General features: G+C 36.6%; 1 protein-coding gene across 8 annotated transcripts in view; it reads right to left on the bottom strand.

Moving 5' to 3' along the window:
• Positions 1 to 19,340, bottom strand: part of LOC110380693 (zinc finger protein 260) — a 41,907-nt gene that overhangs the window by 2,541 nt on the left and 20,026 nt on the right. The window contains exon 5 of one of the 8 annotated variants that reach the window (XM_064043137.1): positions 3,782 to 5,775. The exons of 1 other annotated variant lie outside the window; for it this stretch is intronic. In XM_064043137.1, coding sequence (XP_063899207.1) covers positions 4,658 to 5,775 — 1,118 coding nt within the window. In that variant the 3' untranslated portion in view covers positions 3,782 to 4,657. Of the gene's footprint in view, positions 1 to 3,781; positions 5,776 to 5,833; positions 7,168 to 7,911; positions 9,151 to 9,651; positions 11,485 to 12,054; positions 13,314 to 13,368; positions 16,240 to 16,351; positions 18,989 to 19,340 lie in introns of those variants that run through there. 6 more of the 8 variants (XM_064043133.1, XM_064043134.1, XM_064043131.1 and 3 more) reach the window with 6 other exon arrangements.

Below are 19,340 nucleotides of genomic sequence, written 5' to 3' on the forward strand. Positions count from 1 at the left end.
TGAATCATATAAGACTGTTGAGTCGTAAACATTTGACTACAAATCTGACATTTAAACTCTCTCTGAAATCCATGATCATCAAATTCATGCTCTATCAAGTTCTGGAAGTCAGTAAACTTCTGCCCACAAATAGTACACCGGGGCCGTTTCTTCAAATATAAATGTACCATTCTTTCATGAACCTTCATCTTGATTCGCGTATCAAATACTTTAGCGCAATAACCGCAGCGGAATACTCCAATTTTATGACGATACATATGAGCTTGGAGCATTCTTCTATTCACAAAGCCGGCTTCACAAACTTCACATATATGGTTGCTGAAATGCGTATTCATATGCTCAAGTAATATCTTGAAATTTTTGTATTGCAAAGAGCATTCTACACAATAAAGGGTTTCGGTATCGAAGCGAAACGGCACAATATGATTCCCTATATCTGTATGAAAGAATTTCTCGTGGTCTTCTGTCAAATGGTCGATGATCCCTTGTAGTTGATCAAAAGGTGTCATACAGATCTCACAACGCAGTCCAGTGATGTCCAATTTGACGATATAATTCAGCATTGTATAATTATTCATGTAGGAAGATATGTTTTTTTCATCATGCTGTTGTAGTGTATGTTTTTTCAAGTCTTTTGGTTGTAAAAAGACCTGTGGACAGTAACAGCATGTGTAGCCCAGACTGGCGTATCTGCCGATCGGCGTGGCGTTACTAGAAAGTAGAATGGTACGTATATTCTCTCTATGTTTGTCAACTTCGTTTAATTTAGAAGTTTCTTCGTCATCCGATAACATGAATAGTGTTGTATCAACTTCGATCTCGATCAGAACGGATTCCGGATCGGTACCTACAAAAAAATCGAGCGTTTAATTTTTAGGTTGGTCACACTACAAATGGGGTTACCCTAATTTAATCAAGCAGGGCCCCGATTCTCCTAAGTTAATAATGTCAAAATCGAATAGAAATCGAATCGCAATATCATCGTAATAGCAGTTTTAACCATATCGGGCATTCTGCTACAAATAAAAGACCAATCGTATTCGATTGACATTTGATTGGTGTGCGATTGGTCTGCTATTTTGATGATTTTGGTCTATACGGTAGTTTGCTGTACAATCATTTTGCAATCGTAAATCATTTGCAGACAAAATGATTCATTATTGAATGACAGAAAAGGATAAAAACGTTTATTTCAAAGAAAAAATACCGGAATGCCACATACGCTTCAATAGTAATCGAGTCGGGATTGGATCTCAGTCGAATCGAGTCGAACGTCAATCGAAGGTCGCTTAAGTAAAATTAGGAGAATCGGGCCCCAGAACGGATTCCGGATCGGTACCTACAAAAAAATCGATCGTTTAATTTTTAGGTTGGTCACACTACAAATGGGGCTACCATAATTTATACAAGCAGTGTTGCTAGTGTGAAATAATAACGTAAAGTTTATACTTATCAATTAAATGTTTATTAAGGTCTTTTGCGAGAATATTAGCCGGTACGTCCACTAAGAATATTTTGAATTGTTACTAGTGCCATAAGTTTCTGGTTTCAAACAATTAATTAAAAGGAACGCAGTCAAAAAGATAAATAAAACACTATTCGTATGATCATTATTTTATGAATTTATTTCATATTCAATATAAGGACTAAATTACAAATCCAACAATAATGTTGCAGCTTAAAACATATTTTTTAAGATACAAAGCCATTTATATAATTTACAATTGCTTGAAGAATTTGCTTACCTACTTAATCTTAACTTAATGGAGTCACGACCAAATGATCGGTCACGGCAGATCGCGTAAAGAGATCAGCCAGCTGCGTAGGACATATTTTAGTGCTCAAGCATTTACATAGACACAGGTGCACTCACTATTCCTTCACTCTCATAGCGCGATGGGACGGCAATCCGACACCACCGGAGAGAGATCAGGCGCAGGACCCCCGCCCCGTCCCGAGAAATCCCGTCACAGAGCCGCGCAATGCGACTATTAGACTTAGGCCCAAATTCTGCAATAACATAAACGTCAGTTTTCTTATAACAACTGCATCTACTTAGAAACTTGAACGTGAAAATTCACAGTTTCTTTAAGAAAATTTGCATTTATGTTGTCGACGCACTTGGGCCTTACTAACCTAACCTAACCTATTAGTAATAGGAAAACGAGATTCCTGGAATTAAAAAAAACCTAAATTCCGCAGTCTAAGTATTTTATGTTATATAAATACATACATAAGTAGGTACTCATCTTTTTCACTCAAAAACTATTTAGTACTAAAATGTGAGGATCCATAAAAAGAACTACATAAATATTTAGAAAGAGTGATCTTGCTACCGTAATACATATACCTACTTATAAGTTATAAGCCTACAAAGTCTAGAATATGAATTTTAAGTAAATGTTTGTTGTTCAGAATATGGCAAAAGCGCTTAATTTTAAGTTTAGTTATTGATAAAATAGCCATTCCAAAGAGATTTCCATACTTTAACAATAATAATTACCGCTTAATTATAATATTATATCTTAAGTCGACTTTTAATTAACTCAATAGTTCATAACCTAACCAATTCTTATTCCAACTTAATTAATTAAAGAAATCAAACCAAATGAACAGCCTTTTTATGTTCAAGCATTTTGCTTCGAATAACAAAACCTGCGTCGCAGAAACCACAGATATAATTTCTATAATGTTCGGACATATGGTCTTGGAAGTCACTACAATCGCCTATATCAGATGCACAGACCCCACACAAGATTTTTCTCCCATCATATGTGAAGGGAACAATTTGGTTCTTAATCTGTTTATAAATAAGTTCATCATGAACAGATTTCAAATGATCCATCAATAAGTCAAGACTGTCAATAGATTGGTCGCAGACTTTGCACTTCAAACCCGTTATATCTAAATACACGATGTGTCGAGAAAGCGATCTTGCGTTAAAAAACTCTGGCTTATCATTGGCATGAACTTGTAAAGAATGGGCGCGTAAATCTTTCGGGTTTTGAAACTGGTCGAGACAGTAGCTGCAAGCGAACCGAGAACCAACTCGACAGCGTACAGGAGAAGCATTAGAACATTTTAATATAGTTTTTATGTTATCAAATTGCCAATCCAGTTCGGTTAGGCGTCGTTCTTGGGCTATTCTCTTCTGCTGATCTCGGACCCAAGGTATGGCGGTTTTGCCAACAGGTCTTATAGAGACGAAAGATGTGAAGTTCAGCTTTCTGTCTAAAGTTAAGGTCTTGTCCTCGTCTTCAAATGTAATTGGAGAGCTATCGCGAATCGTTCTGGAACGAAGACCTGCAAATAACGAGGTTTTATGTTTTAAAGATTTTTTTGGTCACATTGTTAGTATAGTTTTGATACCTACTTGGTATTGTAAGTATTGTATAAGCAATTTTCTTCTTCTTTAATTTTAGCATGCAGTCGTAGTATCGTGATTCTCTTTGTGGATAAACTAGCCGTTTTCCACAGTTTCACCCGCATCCCGTGGGAACTACTGCCCGTACCGGGATAAAATATAACCTATGTTAGTCGAGAAGAGTGTAGTGTCCAACAGTGAAATAATTTTTCAAATCGGTTCAGTAGTTTCGGAGCTCTTAGGGTACAAACAAAAAAAATATTTCTCTTCATTATATTAGTAGGAACTTATGGAGTCACTTTTTTATTATAAAAAATATTGTAAAAATGTCTCTATCTCTATTTGTTATTTCTAGTGTTGTTTGTGTACCTATTAAAGTTGTTTCAGTAGGAACTTAAGTAAAATTAAAATAACAAATAAAATTCGAAAAACATTTTATTTAATGCAATCTACAAACAAACATTATAATATTATAACAATTATCTAACTTATTTCTACGCTAAGCTTATTATAAAGACGAGTTTCCACCTATCTGGAGCAATGTGACACAAACGTATATTCTGGTCAATTCGGTCAATATTAATAAAATAAATTGATAATTAATTATAAGTAAATGAGACGAACATAATATAATAATATAATGCGGGCATCTTGAAATCAGTACCGAGTGATTCAATAGGAATTATAGAACAATTACATTTCGTTATTTTACATCATTTAAAATCATCATCTCCCCCTGAGCCTTTTCCGAACTATGTTGGGGGTCGGCTTCCAGTCTAACTGAATGCAGCTGAGTACCAGTGCTATACATGAAGCAACTACCTATCTGACCCCCTCAATCCAGTTACCCGGGCAACCCGATACCCCTTGGTAAGAGTAAGACTGGTGTCAGACTTACTGGCTTCTGACTACCCGTAACGACTGCCAAGGATGTTCAATGACAGCTGGTTCGTGGACAAATGAGCGCGAACAATTTTAGTGGATTCTCGCCTTCAGAATTTCACATAGATCAACTCTTAGCAAATAACTAAATCAGTATTTTAAATATGCAAGAGACTTCGTAGTTTAATATTATAATGTTTTATCATATAACTGACTTCCGCCATGAATTTCACTCACGTCCTATGACAATTACTTCGCGTAACCGAATAAACATTAGATTATCCCTCGATAAATGGCCTAATTCTTTTCAAATGGGACCAACAATTCCGGAGTTTCAAACTCTTCAGCCATCAGTGTAGATAGGTACGTTCCATTCAACGCATTTTCTAATCCTGGGCTTACAAGTAAGTTTTACTCCCCATGCTTAGCTTTCATATGACTTTTCAACGTACATTTCTGAACGAAAGCCAACCCGCATACAGCGCAAGCAAACCTCCGATCATCGGCATGAGACCTCAAATGTTGACGTAAAGACTTTTTAGTCGCATACCTCTTAGGACATACATGACATTCGAACTTTTTGATACCAGTGTGGACTATCATATGCTCCATTAAGTGACGTTTGAGAAAGTATCTCGCATTACACTCTGTGCATACATGTTCTCTCTCCATTAAATGGTCCTTTTTAACGTGTCTTGTCAACGAACGGCGGTTGTTAAAAGTCCTGTCGCAGGCCGTACATTTTAGGGCAATCGGAGGAGCACCATGTTTCTGAACCATATGATTCTGCTTCGTCCAGTAATCCTCAAATTTTTCTTCGCATAATTTACATTTGTTTCTTTTTTTGATCCCTAAATGCATCCTCTGTTCGTGGTCTCTCCGTTTTTGAGCGCAAAGGAATTCTTTTTCGCAATGTCCACATTTGAACTGTGATTCGCCCCCGTGCCTTCTTCTATGGCTGTCGAGCAGCCGTTTTGTGACGAACCCGGCGCTGCAAACGTCACAAACATGGTTTCTGAAGTGATTATGCATATGCTCTTGCAGTATTTTAAACGTCGAGTATTCAGCTCCACATATAGAGCATAGCAGCCCTTCATTTTCGAATTTAAATGGAATAATCTCGCTTATACCCGAAGTGAGGTTTTTCTTATGTTCCTTTTTTAGATGTTCAGCTAAATCGTCTAATTTTTGTAAGTTTTTGTCACAAAGTTTGCATTTTAAGTCCGTGATGTCAGCTTTCAGTAGATGTTGCGAAGATCTTGGCATACGCAACGCTTGGACATCCGAATGTTCCTCTAAAGAATGAGCCTTTAAACTTTTTGGGTGCTCAAACTTTTTCATGCAAAAATTACAGCCGTATCCATCGCTATCTTTGTTCCTAATCAAAGTCGCGTTCGAATGAAGGAGTATCAGTTTTAAATCATTAGAACTCTTTGCTGTTTCCTGCTGTTTTTCAGCTTTCTCAACCAACGCATTAGTTTCCTGTTTTTTCGACTTATCTTCTTTTAATCGTGTGTTGCGTTGCACACCTATAACAAATAAATGTTATCAATTCTCTTGGTAGATGTCAATTCTTCATGTCGTTTAACTACTGTTTAAAATTTAGACTTCTACGTTGAGAAATCGCGACAAAGTTGGTTGGTAAAACCTGGTATCCGAAAGTCTCTTGCAAGTCGAAATCAAATTCTTAAAATAACAGACAAAATTATCTTCTATTACAACCAAAATAAAGTCTAAATAAGTTTAGAACTAACGTAGTTACACTTCTTCGCCGTGCTTAGACCGCATATGGCTCCTCCAACTACACTTCTGAACGAACGCCTGTCCGCAATGCACGCAAGCAAATCTTCTATCATTCGCGTGAATTCTCATATGCTCTCTCAACGTGGTCTTCCTCGCGTACGCCTTCAAACAGATGTCGCATCTAAACTGCCTCAACCCTGAATGCTTGGCCATGTGTTTCTTCAAACCACTCATGCCGAAGAATTTCATATCGCACTCACTGCACTTGTGTCTTCGCTCCATTAAGTGATCCTTCTTCGTATGTACGGAAAGCGACCTCTGTGTGCTAAAAGTCCTGTCACAAGCCGAACATTTTAGCACAAGCGGAGCCACGTCATGCACTTTGACCATATGATCCATCTTCTTCCAGTAATCTTTAAATCTTTCGGAGCAGTAGGAACATTTATTCCTCGCGCCCAAACCTTGGTGTGTCCTTTTCTTATGTTCGCGCATTCTTATTTGATTAGTAAAGGTCTTCTCACATTCGTCGCATTTATATTCGCCGCTCTCATGGCGTCTGACATGACTGACTCTAAGCCTGTCAGTTACAAACCCTGCACCGCATAAATCACAAAAATAATTCGCGAAATGAGAGTTCATGTGTTCCTGCAAAAGTTTGAAGGAAACGAATTCCTGTGAGCACATAACACATTTTAGCGAAGGCGAGTCAAATCGAAACGGTAGAATGTAGCTTTTAGCATCCAAGCAAACAGGTTTATTGTGTACATCTTTCAAATGTACCATGAACTCATCAAGTTGATCGAAATCTTCGTCACAAAGGGCGCAGTTTAAGTATGTAATATCTAGTTTGATAACGTATTCGAATATTTTTGCAGTCATGCGCATTATGAGTTTGTCGTTATTGTGTTCGTCTAGGAAGTGTTTCTTCAATACAGTTGGGTCTTGGAATTGTTTTGGGCAGAATGAACAGCCGTATCCAAGGTCGTCTTTACACCTTATGGGATTCGCGTTAGAATTCAGCAGTATATGCCTTAAATTGATCCTATTCTTCACTGTTTCTGAGATCGGTCCAAGAGCAAAAGTGGAGCTCTTCGTGGATAATTTCGAGTAGAACTTCAGTTCGACTGTTGATTTTGACGGCTTTTCTATTTTGATTATCCTAGATCCTCTCCCTTGACCTACAAAGAAAAATTTTATATTATTGTACAATTTTTAATGCTGGATCAGCCTTAACATGAAGTACTTTGCACTTTTTTTTGTATTTCATGGCTGGCAGGAACTATTTTCTTAGTTTTAGTTAGATGTATCATTGTTACAACTATAACGTATATATTAATGTAATTAAGTACATAGATTTTAATTTTAACCTAGTTTTAGGTACTTATTTCTGTATGCTTTACGAGCAGGGCATAGTGATTCTTCATAATTATGTACTTAACACCTTTGTAACCTATGAGCACAGAATAAAAAATGTTGGCTTTGTTTTATGTAGAACTTTTTGAAAATCACAAAAACACTATTTTTGTACACTTAAATTCTGCAGGTAACGCTGATCTGCATGGAGTTTGTATTTTACGAGAGTTCTTAAGTTAATGGACTAAAATAGTCGTCAAGTAATTTTTGGGTTATGTAAAAGGTAAAAGAAGGTCATCTAGCCTTTTTGCCAACTATGTTGGGGTCGGCTCCCAGTCTAACTGGATGCAGCTGAGTACCAGTGCTTTACAAGGAGCGACTGCTTATCTGCCCTCCTCAACCCAGTTACCGGAGCAACCCAATACCCCTCGGTAAAACTGGTTGTCAGACTTACTGGCTTGTAAGTACCAGTAACGACTGCCAAAGATATTCAAATGAAAATATAGGTAAATGAAGATATTAAATAAAAATGCCAATATTATGTCCTAGTAGATACATATATTAGGTACTTAACTAAACTAAACTTTCAAATACAAACACAGCACACGTTTGCCACTAAGAACAACAGAAAATTATCATCCAAATTTACTCTACGCTGGACCCATGTTTCGTCTTCATATGACTCTTCATCGACCACTTTTGAGAAAATTTCTGATCACAAATCTCACATTGAATGTGCAAATCAGTATCATGAATCTTCATATGAGCATTTAGAGTCTTCTTCCTAGCGAAAGATTTTAAACACACCGTGCATTGAAAGTCCTTCGCACCCGTGTGCTTAACCATATGATTCTTCAGCCCTGTAGTCGAAAAAAACGCCATATCGCAATCTTTGCATTTATGCGGTCTATCCATTAAGTGATCCCTTTTAGTGTGGATATTTAGTCTTTTTCTACTGCTAAAGACTTTGTTGCAAGCTTGGCAAACAGTTGCACTGGATATGCCATGTACGGCTGACACATGGGCTTCTCTTTGATGATACTCTTTAAATGTTTCTATACAATGACTGCATTTGAATATGTAGTCAGTGTGGGCAGACCGCTCATGTAATCTTTTTCTCACTAAAGAAGGGAGGATTTTAGGACAATGATCGCATACAAAACTACCTTTCGTATGATGGACTGTATGCTGAGTTAAAGCGTTCCGGTTCACAAAACCACTGTCGCAAATTTTACAAATAAAATTCCTGAAATGCATATGCATATGATTGACGAGAGCTCTGAACTTATTGAAAGTGTTCAAGCAGATATAACATTGTAGTACATCAGTGTCGAATTTAAACGGAAATATATGACTTTTGACATCAAAATAAAATTTTCTGTCATGATCTTTATGCAGATGCTCTATAAAAAGATCCAAGGTGTTTATCTCCTTATAGCAAAGTTTGCATTTAAGTCCAGTTATGTCTATCTTGACGACATATTCGGATAAGTTCATGCTTTTCATGAAATTGGCTTCTTTTACATCCTTGTGGGTATCTAGAGTATGTCTTTTTAAATCTCCTGGTTTTACATACTGGTCTTCGCAATAAGAGCAGGTGTATCCTATCCCTATGTGTCGACGGATTGGTGTGGCGTTAGAGTTCATAAGAATCTCTTTTATGTTATTCCTATGTTTCGCTAAGTCTGTTCTAGATGCTGTCTTGTCCTGATCTCTTTCAGTGAACATATCATTTTCAGGGATACTTTCTGTATCTGATATATTTGTATCGTTGTGTTCTGAATTCTCGAGTTTTTCATTTGGCTCACCTATAAAGAAGAAAGACGACGAATTAATTCGCGCAGTTTCTTCGACACTGAGATTGAAACAAAGCGAAAATATTGTTTTAAAAAATGAAATTGTTACAGATTAGTGACATACCTATGTGAGTTTGTAGTGATCATTTTTTACCACATGCAAATTGTGTTCATAAATATATATATATGTTTTAAAGGTTAAAGTGTAATTCACCGAATTAAAAAACTGTAATCATTTAGCTAAACGTATATATTCTAAAACTTAATTACATATTTATTGTGCACACTTAACATCAATGTTTTCTGATATACCTTATATATTTTACACACATATTTATGAATATTCTATTCTTATAACATAAAAAGGATTGATACATTTTTCATATATTCCTAATCAAACGTACTGATTGACAATTTGACATAGGTTACATTTTATCCAGGTACGGGAAGAAGTTTCCGCGGGAAACAGCTAAAGATATTAGTAATTATTAGACTATACTGGTCATAGTAAGAAAACTTAAACATTTGTCGAACACTTGTCTAAAAAAAGTGTGGCTGCAAAATGAACCTTATTTCAACGTCATAATCTAACATTTTTTAGACAAGCGTTAAACTGACGTTTAAAAGTTTTTGTGGTACATACGACGGTAGAAGAGTCTGGCTGATCTCCTTAGAGAGAAAAGCCGTGAACGACAATTATTTTGGACACCATCATTATCATCTGCCTAGCCTTTTTCCAAGTATGTTGGGGTAGCTTAAAGCCTAATTGGATACAGCTGAGTACCAGTGCTTTACAAGGAACGACTGCCTATTTGACCTTCTCAACCAGTTACCCGGGCAAACCAATATCCGTAGGTAAAAGACTGGTTGTCAGATTGACAAGCTTCTGACTGCCCCGTAACGACTGCCAAGGATGTTCAATGACCCAATATTTATTTATTAGGAACTAGCTTCCGCCCGCGTATAGTTCGGTTATATCGCGTTTCTAAGAGAATTCTTCAAAGGTCCGGGATAAAAACTGTCCTATGTTCCTTCTCAAGGTCAACTCTATCTCTGTACCAAATTTTATTAAAATCAGTTCAGTGGTTTAGACGTGAAAGCGTTACAGACAGAAAGTTACTTTCGCATTTATAATATTAGTAGGGATTTAAAGATTCTTAAGGTATTAATCACTGGGATGCTTAGACCTCATATGCCAAGTTAAACTAGGTTTCTGAACAAACGCTTGGTCACAAATTTCGCACTTAAAACGCCTATCATTATTATGTATCCTCATATGTTGAGTCAAAGTTGACTTTTTGGCGAAACATTTTTGACAAACTTCACATTTAAAATCCCTAGCTCCAGTGTGAATTAGCAAATGTTTCTTCAAATCAGTCGCTCTGAAGAACGCTCTGTCACAGTGCGGACATTTTTTATTCTTCTCCATCATATGAAACCGTCTTATATGAACTTTGACAAGACTTGGAGAAGAAAAGGTTTTTTCGCACGCTGAACAATTATATACCTTAGGAGTTACCCCGTGTACTTTAGTTAGATGTAATTCTTTCAGCCAGTACTCTTTAAATCCTTCATTGCAGAAATGGCAAATATTCGTCTTCCCTGCATGAGTGTGAGCTCGACTTTCGTGGTTCCTTCTTTTGAATACGTTATCAAAAACTACGGAACAATATCGACATTTAAAATCTCCTTTCGTATGTATAACGGCATGTCTGGTCAAGCTAATATGGTTAATAAAACCGGCATTGCAGACTTCACAGATAAAATTCCTGTAATGCTTATGCATATGTTCGTGTAGAGGTCTAAAAGTATCAAAAACGACATTATTAGGGCATATACAACAAGTGAATTGCTCAGTGTTAAATCTGAATGGAAAGATTTGGTCTTTTATATCCGTATGAAATTTCTTCTCATGTTTTTCTTTCAAATGTTCGAAAATATTTTCTAGTGTTTCCAAATCGGTACCACATAACGTGCATTTGAGATCAGTAATGTCTAATTTCACCAAAAATCTTGAAGGTCCTAAAGTTGGTAGTTTTCCGTAAAATATCTCTTCATTGGCGTGGAATGTTAAAGTGTGTGCTTTCAACTGTGACGGTTCAGCAAATGCTGCATCGCAGTAACAACAGGAAAATCCTTTGTCTCCGTATCCAAGAATCATTGTAGCATTAGTACATTCTAGAATGATCTTTAGATTATTAAGGTGCTTATAAAGGAGTCTTTTAATACGCTTTTGCGGAGCCTTGTCTATGCTTATTTCTATTAAACTTTCGTTGTTAGATCTCCTGTCTTCAGTTTCTGGTTCTGTTTTGATTTTAGCTGGTGTTGCCAGTTTTTCTTCTTCATCTATAAAGAAAACGTTTAAGTTATATTCATTGTATTCGCTTGAAGCATTAATTTGATGTTCTTATAGACATTCATATAACATGATTAAGCCTAACATAAGGTTAAAACATTTAAATGCCAAGTTAATCTTAAAGTTATACATAAATTGATGATTTAAGAAAATACGTCTACAACTTCTTCATGTTTCCACTTCATATAGTATTTTCAGCTACATTTTGGCACGTAGAACATTTCACAATTACACACTTAAATTTACGAGCCCGCAACGTTGTACATGATTATGACCAACCGTGAAATCTCTGGCGAAAGTAAGGAATAATATCGAAGTCTTTATAGTATGTCTATCTCTAAGTATGTAAATATCGTGCATGCGATGCTAGTCTTGAAAGGTTCAGGCAACTCAGTTACAATTTGAAACAAGATGGGTTAAGAACACATTATGACCGCCGCGTGTGGGCTAAATATTCTATTTATCTGTTGTTTTTGCTTACTCAAATAGGGAATAGTGAAGTTATATAACAAAAGAAATAATGAACAGAAACAACGTAATTGAACACTAAAGTTTATTAACCATAACTAAACTAAGAAACAAACATCAGAGCATTAAAATAAGTGATTACCACAATTTAAACAAAGGAATTAATAATAACTGAATTAAAGAATTTCTCCATGCTTAGACCTCAAATGTCCTTTCAAGCTACATTTCTGAACGAACGCCATCCCACAATGTGTGCACTTGAATCTCCTATCATCATTATGGATCCTCAAATGTTCCACAAGAGTAGACTTTCTTGCAAACGCCTTTAAGCAAACTGGACATTCAAACTCCTTTTCTCCCGTATGAATGATCATATGTTTTTTGACATCATAACCAGTGAAGAACCGACTATCACAATACAGACATTTATGTTTTCTCTCTAACAAATGGTCTCTTTTAACGTGGATCCTTAACTTGCGTTTGGAGTCAAAACCTCTGTCACAAGCATTGCATTTATACTCCATTCGACTAACACCATGTACTTCGAACAAATGCTGTTCTTTTAAATGATGTTCTTTAAATCCTTCGTTGCAATAACCACATCTGTTTAAGCTCTTAGAGCTGGTATGCACCCTTTCATGAACTTTTTTCTTAACATTAGTGTCAAAAACTTTGCAGCAAAAACTACAGGGAAACACTCCTTTTCTATGTATATTCGCATGACGGGTCAAACAGCCCTTATTAATGAACCCAGCATCGCATATTTCACAGACGTAATTCCTAAAATGTTTGTGCATATGTTCTAGTAGTATTTTGAATCTGTAGAATGGTCTAGAACAAAGGCAACAGGTCAGTTCGTTGGAATCAAATTTGAAAGGCATTATATGGCTGTCTATATCCGTGTAAATTAATTCGTTATGGTCTTCTTGTAGATTTGTAGTTAAATCTTCTAGACTGTCGATCGCTGAGCCACATATGTTGCAGGTCAGATTGGTAATATCCAGTTTTATGCAGTATTCTGATATAGGAGTTGAGCGGGTGCACCCAACTGTAGAGTCCGGTTCAGAGTCATGGCAGTCGAAGTAATGTTCCTTTAAGTCCTTAGGATCTGGGAATTCCTTGAAGCAGTAACTGCACATGTACCCTACACCTCCAACACGCAGTATGGGAGTTGCATTCGAAGATTTTAATATAACTCTTAGGTTATGCTGATGTTTTTCTATGAGACCTCGAGAAACTGCCTTCGGTTTATCCGTTACCTTATTTTTGCCTGCTTTACCTTCTACGATCACTAAAACAGCCGAATCAACATTTTCCACTTCAGTTTTCACGTGCACTTTTCCTTTGTTACCTATAAAGAAATTTTTATATGTTACTTTTACGTTCATTGTTAGCTGAATAGCTGAGATGGCAGTTGTACAAACTGCTGATATATTCGATTAGGTAATTTCATCATCGCATCTGCAGAGCCTTTTCGCAATTATGTTGGGGTCGGCTTCCAGTCTAACCGGATGCAGCTGAGTACCAGTGTTTTACTAGGAGCGACTGCCTTTCTGACCTCATCAACTCAGTTAACCGGGCAATGAGTTGTTTAATAACCAAATTTTTTTTATTTCGTTGCAGTGTTCAAGGGACTGCTTGACCGGATGATATTATAAAACAAGTGAGGGTCAGGCGTTTAAAGTCATAGGTATAATAGGTCGTGTCAAATATTGATTTTGTACCAGCTAAGGTATCTGTATTTCTGCAGTATGGTAATGGAATTTTTAATAACTTCCCCGTCCTATGAGTCGTATGTAATACATACCGATTGTGTCTGCATCGTGGACAGTGAAGTGGTTAAAATTGTGTACTCGAATCTCACATGTATAATTTGGTTATACGATATGTATTTTTCAGGTAGGTTTTCAGTAGTTTAATTTGTAACGTATATAAAAATATTTCGACAAATCCGGCTTTTGGGATGGGTATCACCAAAAAAGAAGTTTTAATATTTTAAAAATTTAATAATACAAACTATTGCCGAGTTAAAATTACATGTACATTTTAAGTAAAAGCCAGTACGTAGTTCTTATAATATAAATTAACAAACAAACATGTTTTCTTACTAGTAGACTTGATATCTAAATGCTTGGAGTTCATGTCGAAAATGTAGTGGATGGGGATTGAACTCACGACGACGATCTTTAGACATTAGGGTTCTTTCAAAATGAGACGTTTCGATGCGGTAACCGTGTGCCGGGCGTCAGCCATACCTACACGAAACGCTATTGGCGGTTATATTTATCTTAATATAATACATAAAGTTATTAAATAGGATTAAGTAAGTTAACAGTTGAATATCTAAGACCTTCAGAATGATATATGACGTGCACTGGCTGTGGCGGCATATTGGGCTGACATAGTGTAGTCTCAATATATGACATGTCATCGACACGAAAGAAGAAGAACGATATAAGGCTACATCAGAACCAGTTCTCTCCGATTCGACCTGCTGTGATTTGCAAAACTCCGGAACCAATGGCTTTTGCTTTTTTGCATGTTATTAATTCCTTTTTATATGTAACATAGCGCTATTGTCCTTCCTGGCACACATCTTTCTGCTAATCTATTTACGCTAACTAGTTCCTTTGTTTGGTATCCATATGGCTCAAATTCATAACTTTTATCTAAGAGCTGTTGTCATGTACTTTTTAAAAATGATCTTAGGTGTTTAAAACTGGGAGCAAAAAGTCCGATTCGATCCTGGTTTAGTTAACAATGGATCGCCTTGTTTAACATCTTTAATTTAGGAAACTTGGGCTTAGGGTTTCATTAAAAAATCATCTTATTTGTATAAATAGTCTAGTAGAAGTTGTCTATTCTTATATATATATATATTGATCCTGGCCGATTTCCACAGCGACAGCGACTTGGATCTGCGCTTAATTTTGAGAGCTTCGGTGGTGTGCTCTCCAGTGACTGACAAAGCCAATTTTTGCAGTGAATGTCCGTCCACATTCACTGCAAGTCAGCACTCCTCCGATATAGGTGTATTGGATGGCCGCGGGTGGTCGGGCCTTCAGCTCATCTCGCCTAGCGTCGAGCTGTTCTCTCCGCCGGCTCTCAAACTCGCACATCTTGTCCTTTCTATTCTTAGGTCACATTCAGCCCATGTCTATTCTTCATATGACCTTTCCAGCTACATTTCTGCACAAATGCCTGGCCACATAATTCACATTTAAACCTCCTATCATTTAGGTGTATCCTCATATGTTCAGTCAAAGTATTTTTCCTTCCGTACGTCTTCAAGCAAATGTCACATTGGAAATTCTTTTCGCCCGTATGCTTGGTCTTATGTTTCCTTAGTTGGTGAAGACTGAAGAAGGCCATCTCACATTCGTCACATTTATTTTTACGCTCCATCAGGTGATCTCTCCTAGTATGTATCGTCAAAGCAGGTTTACTAGAAAAAGTTTTGTCGCACGCCGTACATCTGATGGTATGAAATTTAACTTTATGCACTTTTGCTAGATGCTGGTTCTTTTTTATATTCGTTGTAAATCTTTCGTTGCAGTAACCACATGTGTGAGATGAATAATGTTTATTGTGCGCATAGTTTTCGTGTGCCTTTTTATTTCGTGCAGTATCATATACTTTGGGGCAGAAGCTACATTTGAATGTCTCCCCCTTATGTTTCGCTGAGTGGCGCACTAACCCTATTTGGGTGACATACCCTACATCGCATACGTCACAAACGAAATTCCTGTAATGTGTGTTCATATGCTCCTGTAGTCTTCGAAATTTGCCGAACACGGTCGAGCAAATGCAGCATCTGATGCTATCAGTATCAAACTTGAAAGGCACCATTTGATCTTTGACATTTTTGTGAATAAGCTTTTTATGTTCTTCTTGGAGATGACCAAGCAACTCCTCAAGTGTATTAATGTCTTTTTTGCAAAGGTTACATTGTAACCCAGTTATGTCTAACTTGACGGTGACTGAGGGTAGGTGTTTCCTACTTCTCCGAGTGTTGCTTGCCTGCTGAGTAACCGGATTATGTTTATCGCTATGAGTTTCTATCGTATGTTTTTTTAGATCAGCAGGGTTGTGAAAGCCGTCTCTGCAGTAACAGCAGACATATCCCAAGTCTGACCATCTAAGGATAGGAGTAGCGTTGGAGAACTTCAACACATTCTCTATATTACTGTACCTCTTCGATAGTTCTGTATTTACTTCCCTCTGGGCTTTAGACCATACAATTTTAATACTTTCCTTGGACACTTCAGTGTTGCCACCTACAAAGAAAACAATAATGTTATTCATTTGCCTCTGGTGCGTCACATAATCCCATGAGGACTTTCTATATTAAATTAAAATAGTTGCATACCAGAACGCGGTTAAGCGCGATCGCAGCAAGACTTGGTTTGGTTATGTTATGTAAATTAATTTCGGGCTTTTTGTCATGTTTCCTGTTAAGGCTTCTGAAACGATGACTTTAAAAAACATGATTCCTGAACTCTTATAATAATAAATGTTAATAACGATGAATAATAGTGGTGAAAATGATTAATTACTAGTTTGGATATCGCAAAAGGATTTTTTCTCCTCAACACCTCAATTAGAAATCAAACAACAACTTCAATAAAATCAACCCACCCAAAACAAAAATGTGAAAGACTGCCAAGTTCGATAATATGGGAATGCTTCGCCTATAAAAGAAGTGAGATCTGAATAAGTACCAAGTTCCATACACATACCTCAGTTAAAAATAGTTACTTTTTAATGATGTTACTTGGCAAGTTTTCATACACCTTGTTATAAACCTACTAAACGCAATGAATCAAGTATTTAATTTTCTATTAAAACTTGCCAAGTAATCATCATTAAAAAGTAACTATTTTTAACTGAGGTATGTGTATGGAACTTGGTACTTATTCAGATCTCACTTCTTTTATAGGCGAAGCATTCCCATATTATCGAACTTGGCAGTCTTTCACATTTTTGTTTTGGGTGGGATTTCATTTATTTTTGTAAGGTTGTTTATTTTATTTTTTTCTTATGATGAAGTTAGTTAAAGAAATGTCTCATTTATACTATTTTTTAGATTTTTTAATATGCACTATGTTTCTTACAAAGAAATGAACTAGATTAACTAAATGGACTAGATTTACCAACTGACTGACATGTCATGTTATCATATATTATGTTCGTGGATCAAAGTTACACATTCGTTATTTTCGAAAGTGATTCACACTTGGCCGTTTTCAGATTTTTACTTTACTTTGACTAAATACAAACCTTTGTACCATTCGAAGATATATTATATAAATATAGATAAATTTAGTTCGTTTTAGTTCCTTAGGGGTATAAATTTACACCGGGTATAAAACACCTTCATTATTTTGAAACCGACTCACACTTGGCCATTTTCAGATTTTTCCCTTTACCTTGACATAAAGACCTACCTCCATGCCAAATTTCAAGTCAATACGACCATTGGAAGTGGTCTAGGTTTTTGATGAGTGAGTCAGTGAATCAGTGAATAAGTGAATCAGTCAGTGAGTGTATAGTAAAAATAGCGATTTTCTGACGTCAATATCTCAAGACCTACAATAGGTATATTAATGAAATTTTGTATTTTAGATAAGTGAGGGGGTCTCAACAGATACTAGAAATTTGATATGCGTAAATAAAATAGATTTTGAGTTACAGGGGGGTCGAATTTGGCCTGAAATGGTTCGTGTAATATAACCCACGGCCGGTGTGTCGCTTTTTTTGCTCGAACTTGGCGGACACACTGCCGTGTGTCTAGATATAATTCATTAATTAAAAACGTCAACTACATAAATAAATAAACAGGAATGTCCAATATATTAGTATTGCTTTAAAATTCTGCTCAAACCAGTTCTCCGTGCCTACTCCTCATGTGGCCTTTCCAACTGCACTTTTGCACGAACGCTTGACCACAGTGTTCACACTTAAAACGCCTATCATCATTGTGAATTCTCATATGTTCTCTTAAAGTTTTATGCCGTCCATAGCTCTTGGAACAGACGGTACATTTGAACGTTCTTTCTCCCGTATGCTTCACCATATGGAGTTTCAATGCGTTAGGCAGATAGAACCCCATATCGCATTCCGTACATTTGTACTTCCTTTCCATCAAGTGATCTCTCTTCGTGTGGGTACTGAGAGCACCTTTATTGTCAAAAGTCTTATCACACGCGTGACATCTAATAGTTTTCATTGTGACTCCGTGAACTTTCACTAGATGCTCATCCTTCTTCTTGTAATTTGTGAATTTCATTTGACAGTATCCGCATTTGTTGAGCAAGTTCGCGTGAATATGAACGGATTTCTCATGACTCTTTTTCTTTCTATGAGTATCGAATACCTTTGGACACAGATCGCATTTAAAAGTACCAGTTTTATGACCTTCTACGTGGCAAGTTAGTACGTTCTTGTTGATGAATCCAGCATCACAAAATTCACATACAAAATTCCTGTAATGTACGTTCATATGCTGCTGCAGATTCTTAAATTTGTAGTAGACATTTTGGCAAAACATACATTTGAGTGCATCATCACCAAACTTGAAAGTCATTACATGATTTTTGATATCAGTAAACATCTTTTTATCGTGCGTTTTCATCAAATGATCACTAACAAGTTCTAGAGTATCAAACTTTCCGTTGCAAATTTTGCAAGTAAGATCAGTGATATCTAATTTGACGAGGTAAGAGAACATCATTTTGCCCGCCATAAATTTAAGTTTAGCTTTATCATCGTGTACTTCTAGAGTATGTTTTTTTAAATCAGCTGGGTCTGGGTACTCGTCGCCGCAAAAACTGCAGGCGTACCCAATCCCCCCTCGGCAACGTATGGGGGTAGCGTTGGTACATTGCAGTATAAGATGTATATTACTTCTATGCTTAGTTATCTCATTGATTTTGATGTCTTTAGGCTCTGCGATTCTTCTTCGAGTGCGTGTGACATTTTTGGGGTTACCCAATCGAATCGGGGCGTTCACGTTACGTGGAACACCTAAAAAGAAAAGGAAATAGTTACTGTATGTTCTAGAAGCTTCTCTTGCTTATGCTGCACTGTATGTACTATTTTCTTATATTTACATTTGAGTTTTATCCAACCTGATGCTGGTACTTATCACGTTTTAAAATCGGTCATAGTTGACGTTTTCAGAAGATGATCAATTTAAAATGTCGTTTAGAACTCTGTAGAGTTTGGAGATGTTAACCGGTCAAATGTTCGGTGGTCATGAAATAGCCATTAAAATGTAAAATGATGAATCATGTTTGCAGTCGCTAAAGCTGACAAATGATTCGATGATATAAGTGTTCTTTTGTTTTTTCATTTATGTCAGAATATATGCAAAGCA

Source organism: Helicoverpa armigera, chromosome 30 (genome assembly GCF_030705265.1).
Source record: "Helicoverpa armigera isolate CAAS_96S chromosome 30, ASM3070526v1, whole genome shotgun sequence".
Lineage (NCBI taxonomy): Eukaryota > Metazoa > Arthropoda > Insecta > Lepidoptera > Noctuidae > Helicoverpa > Helicoverpa armigera.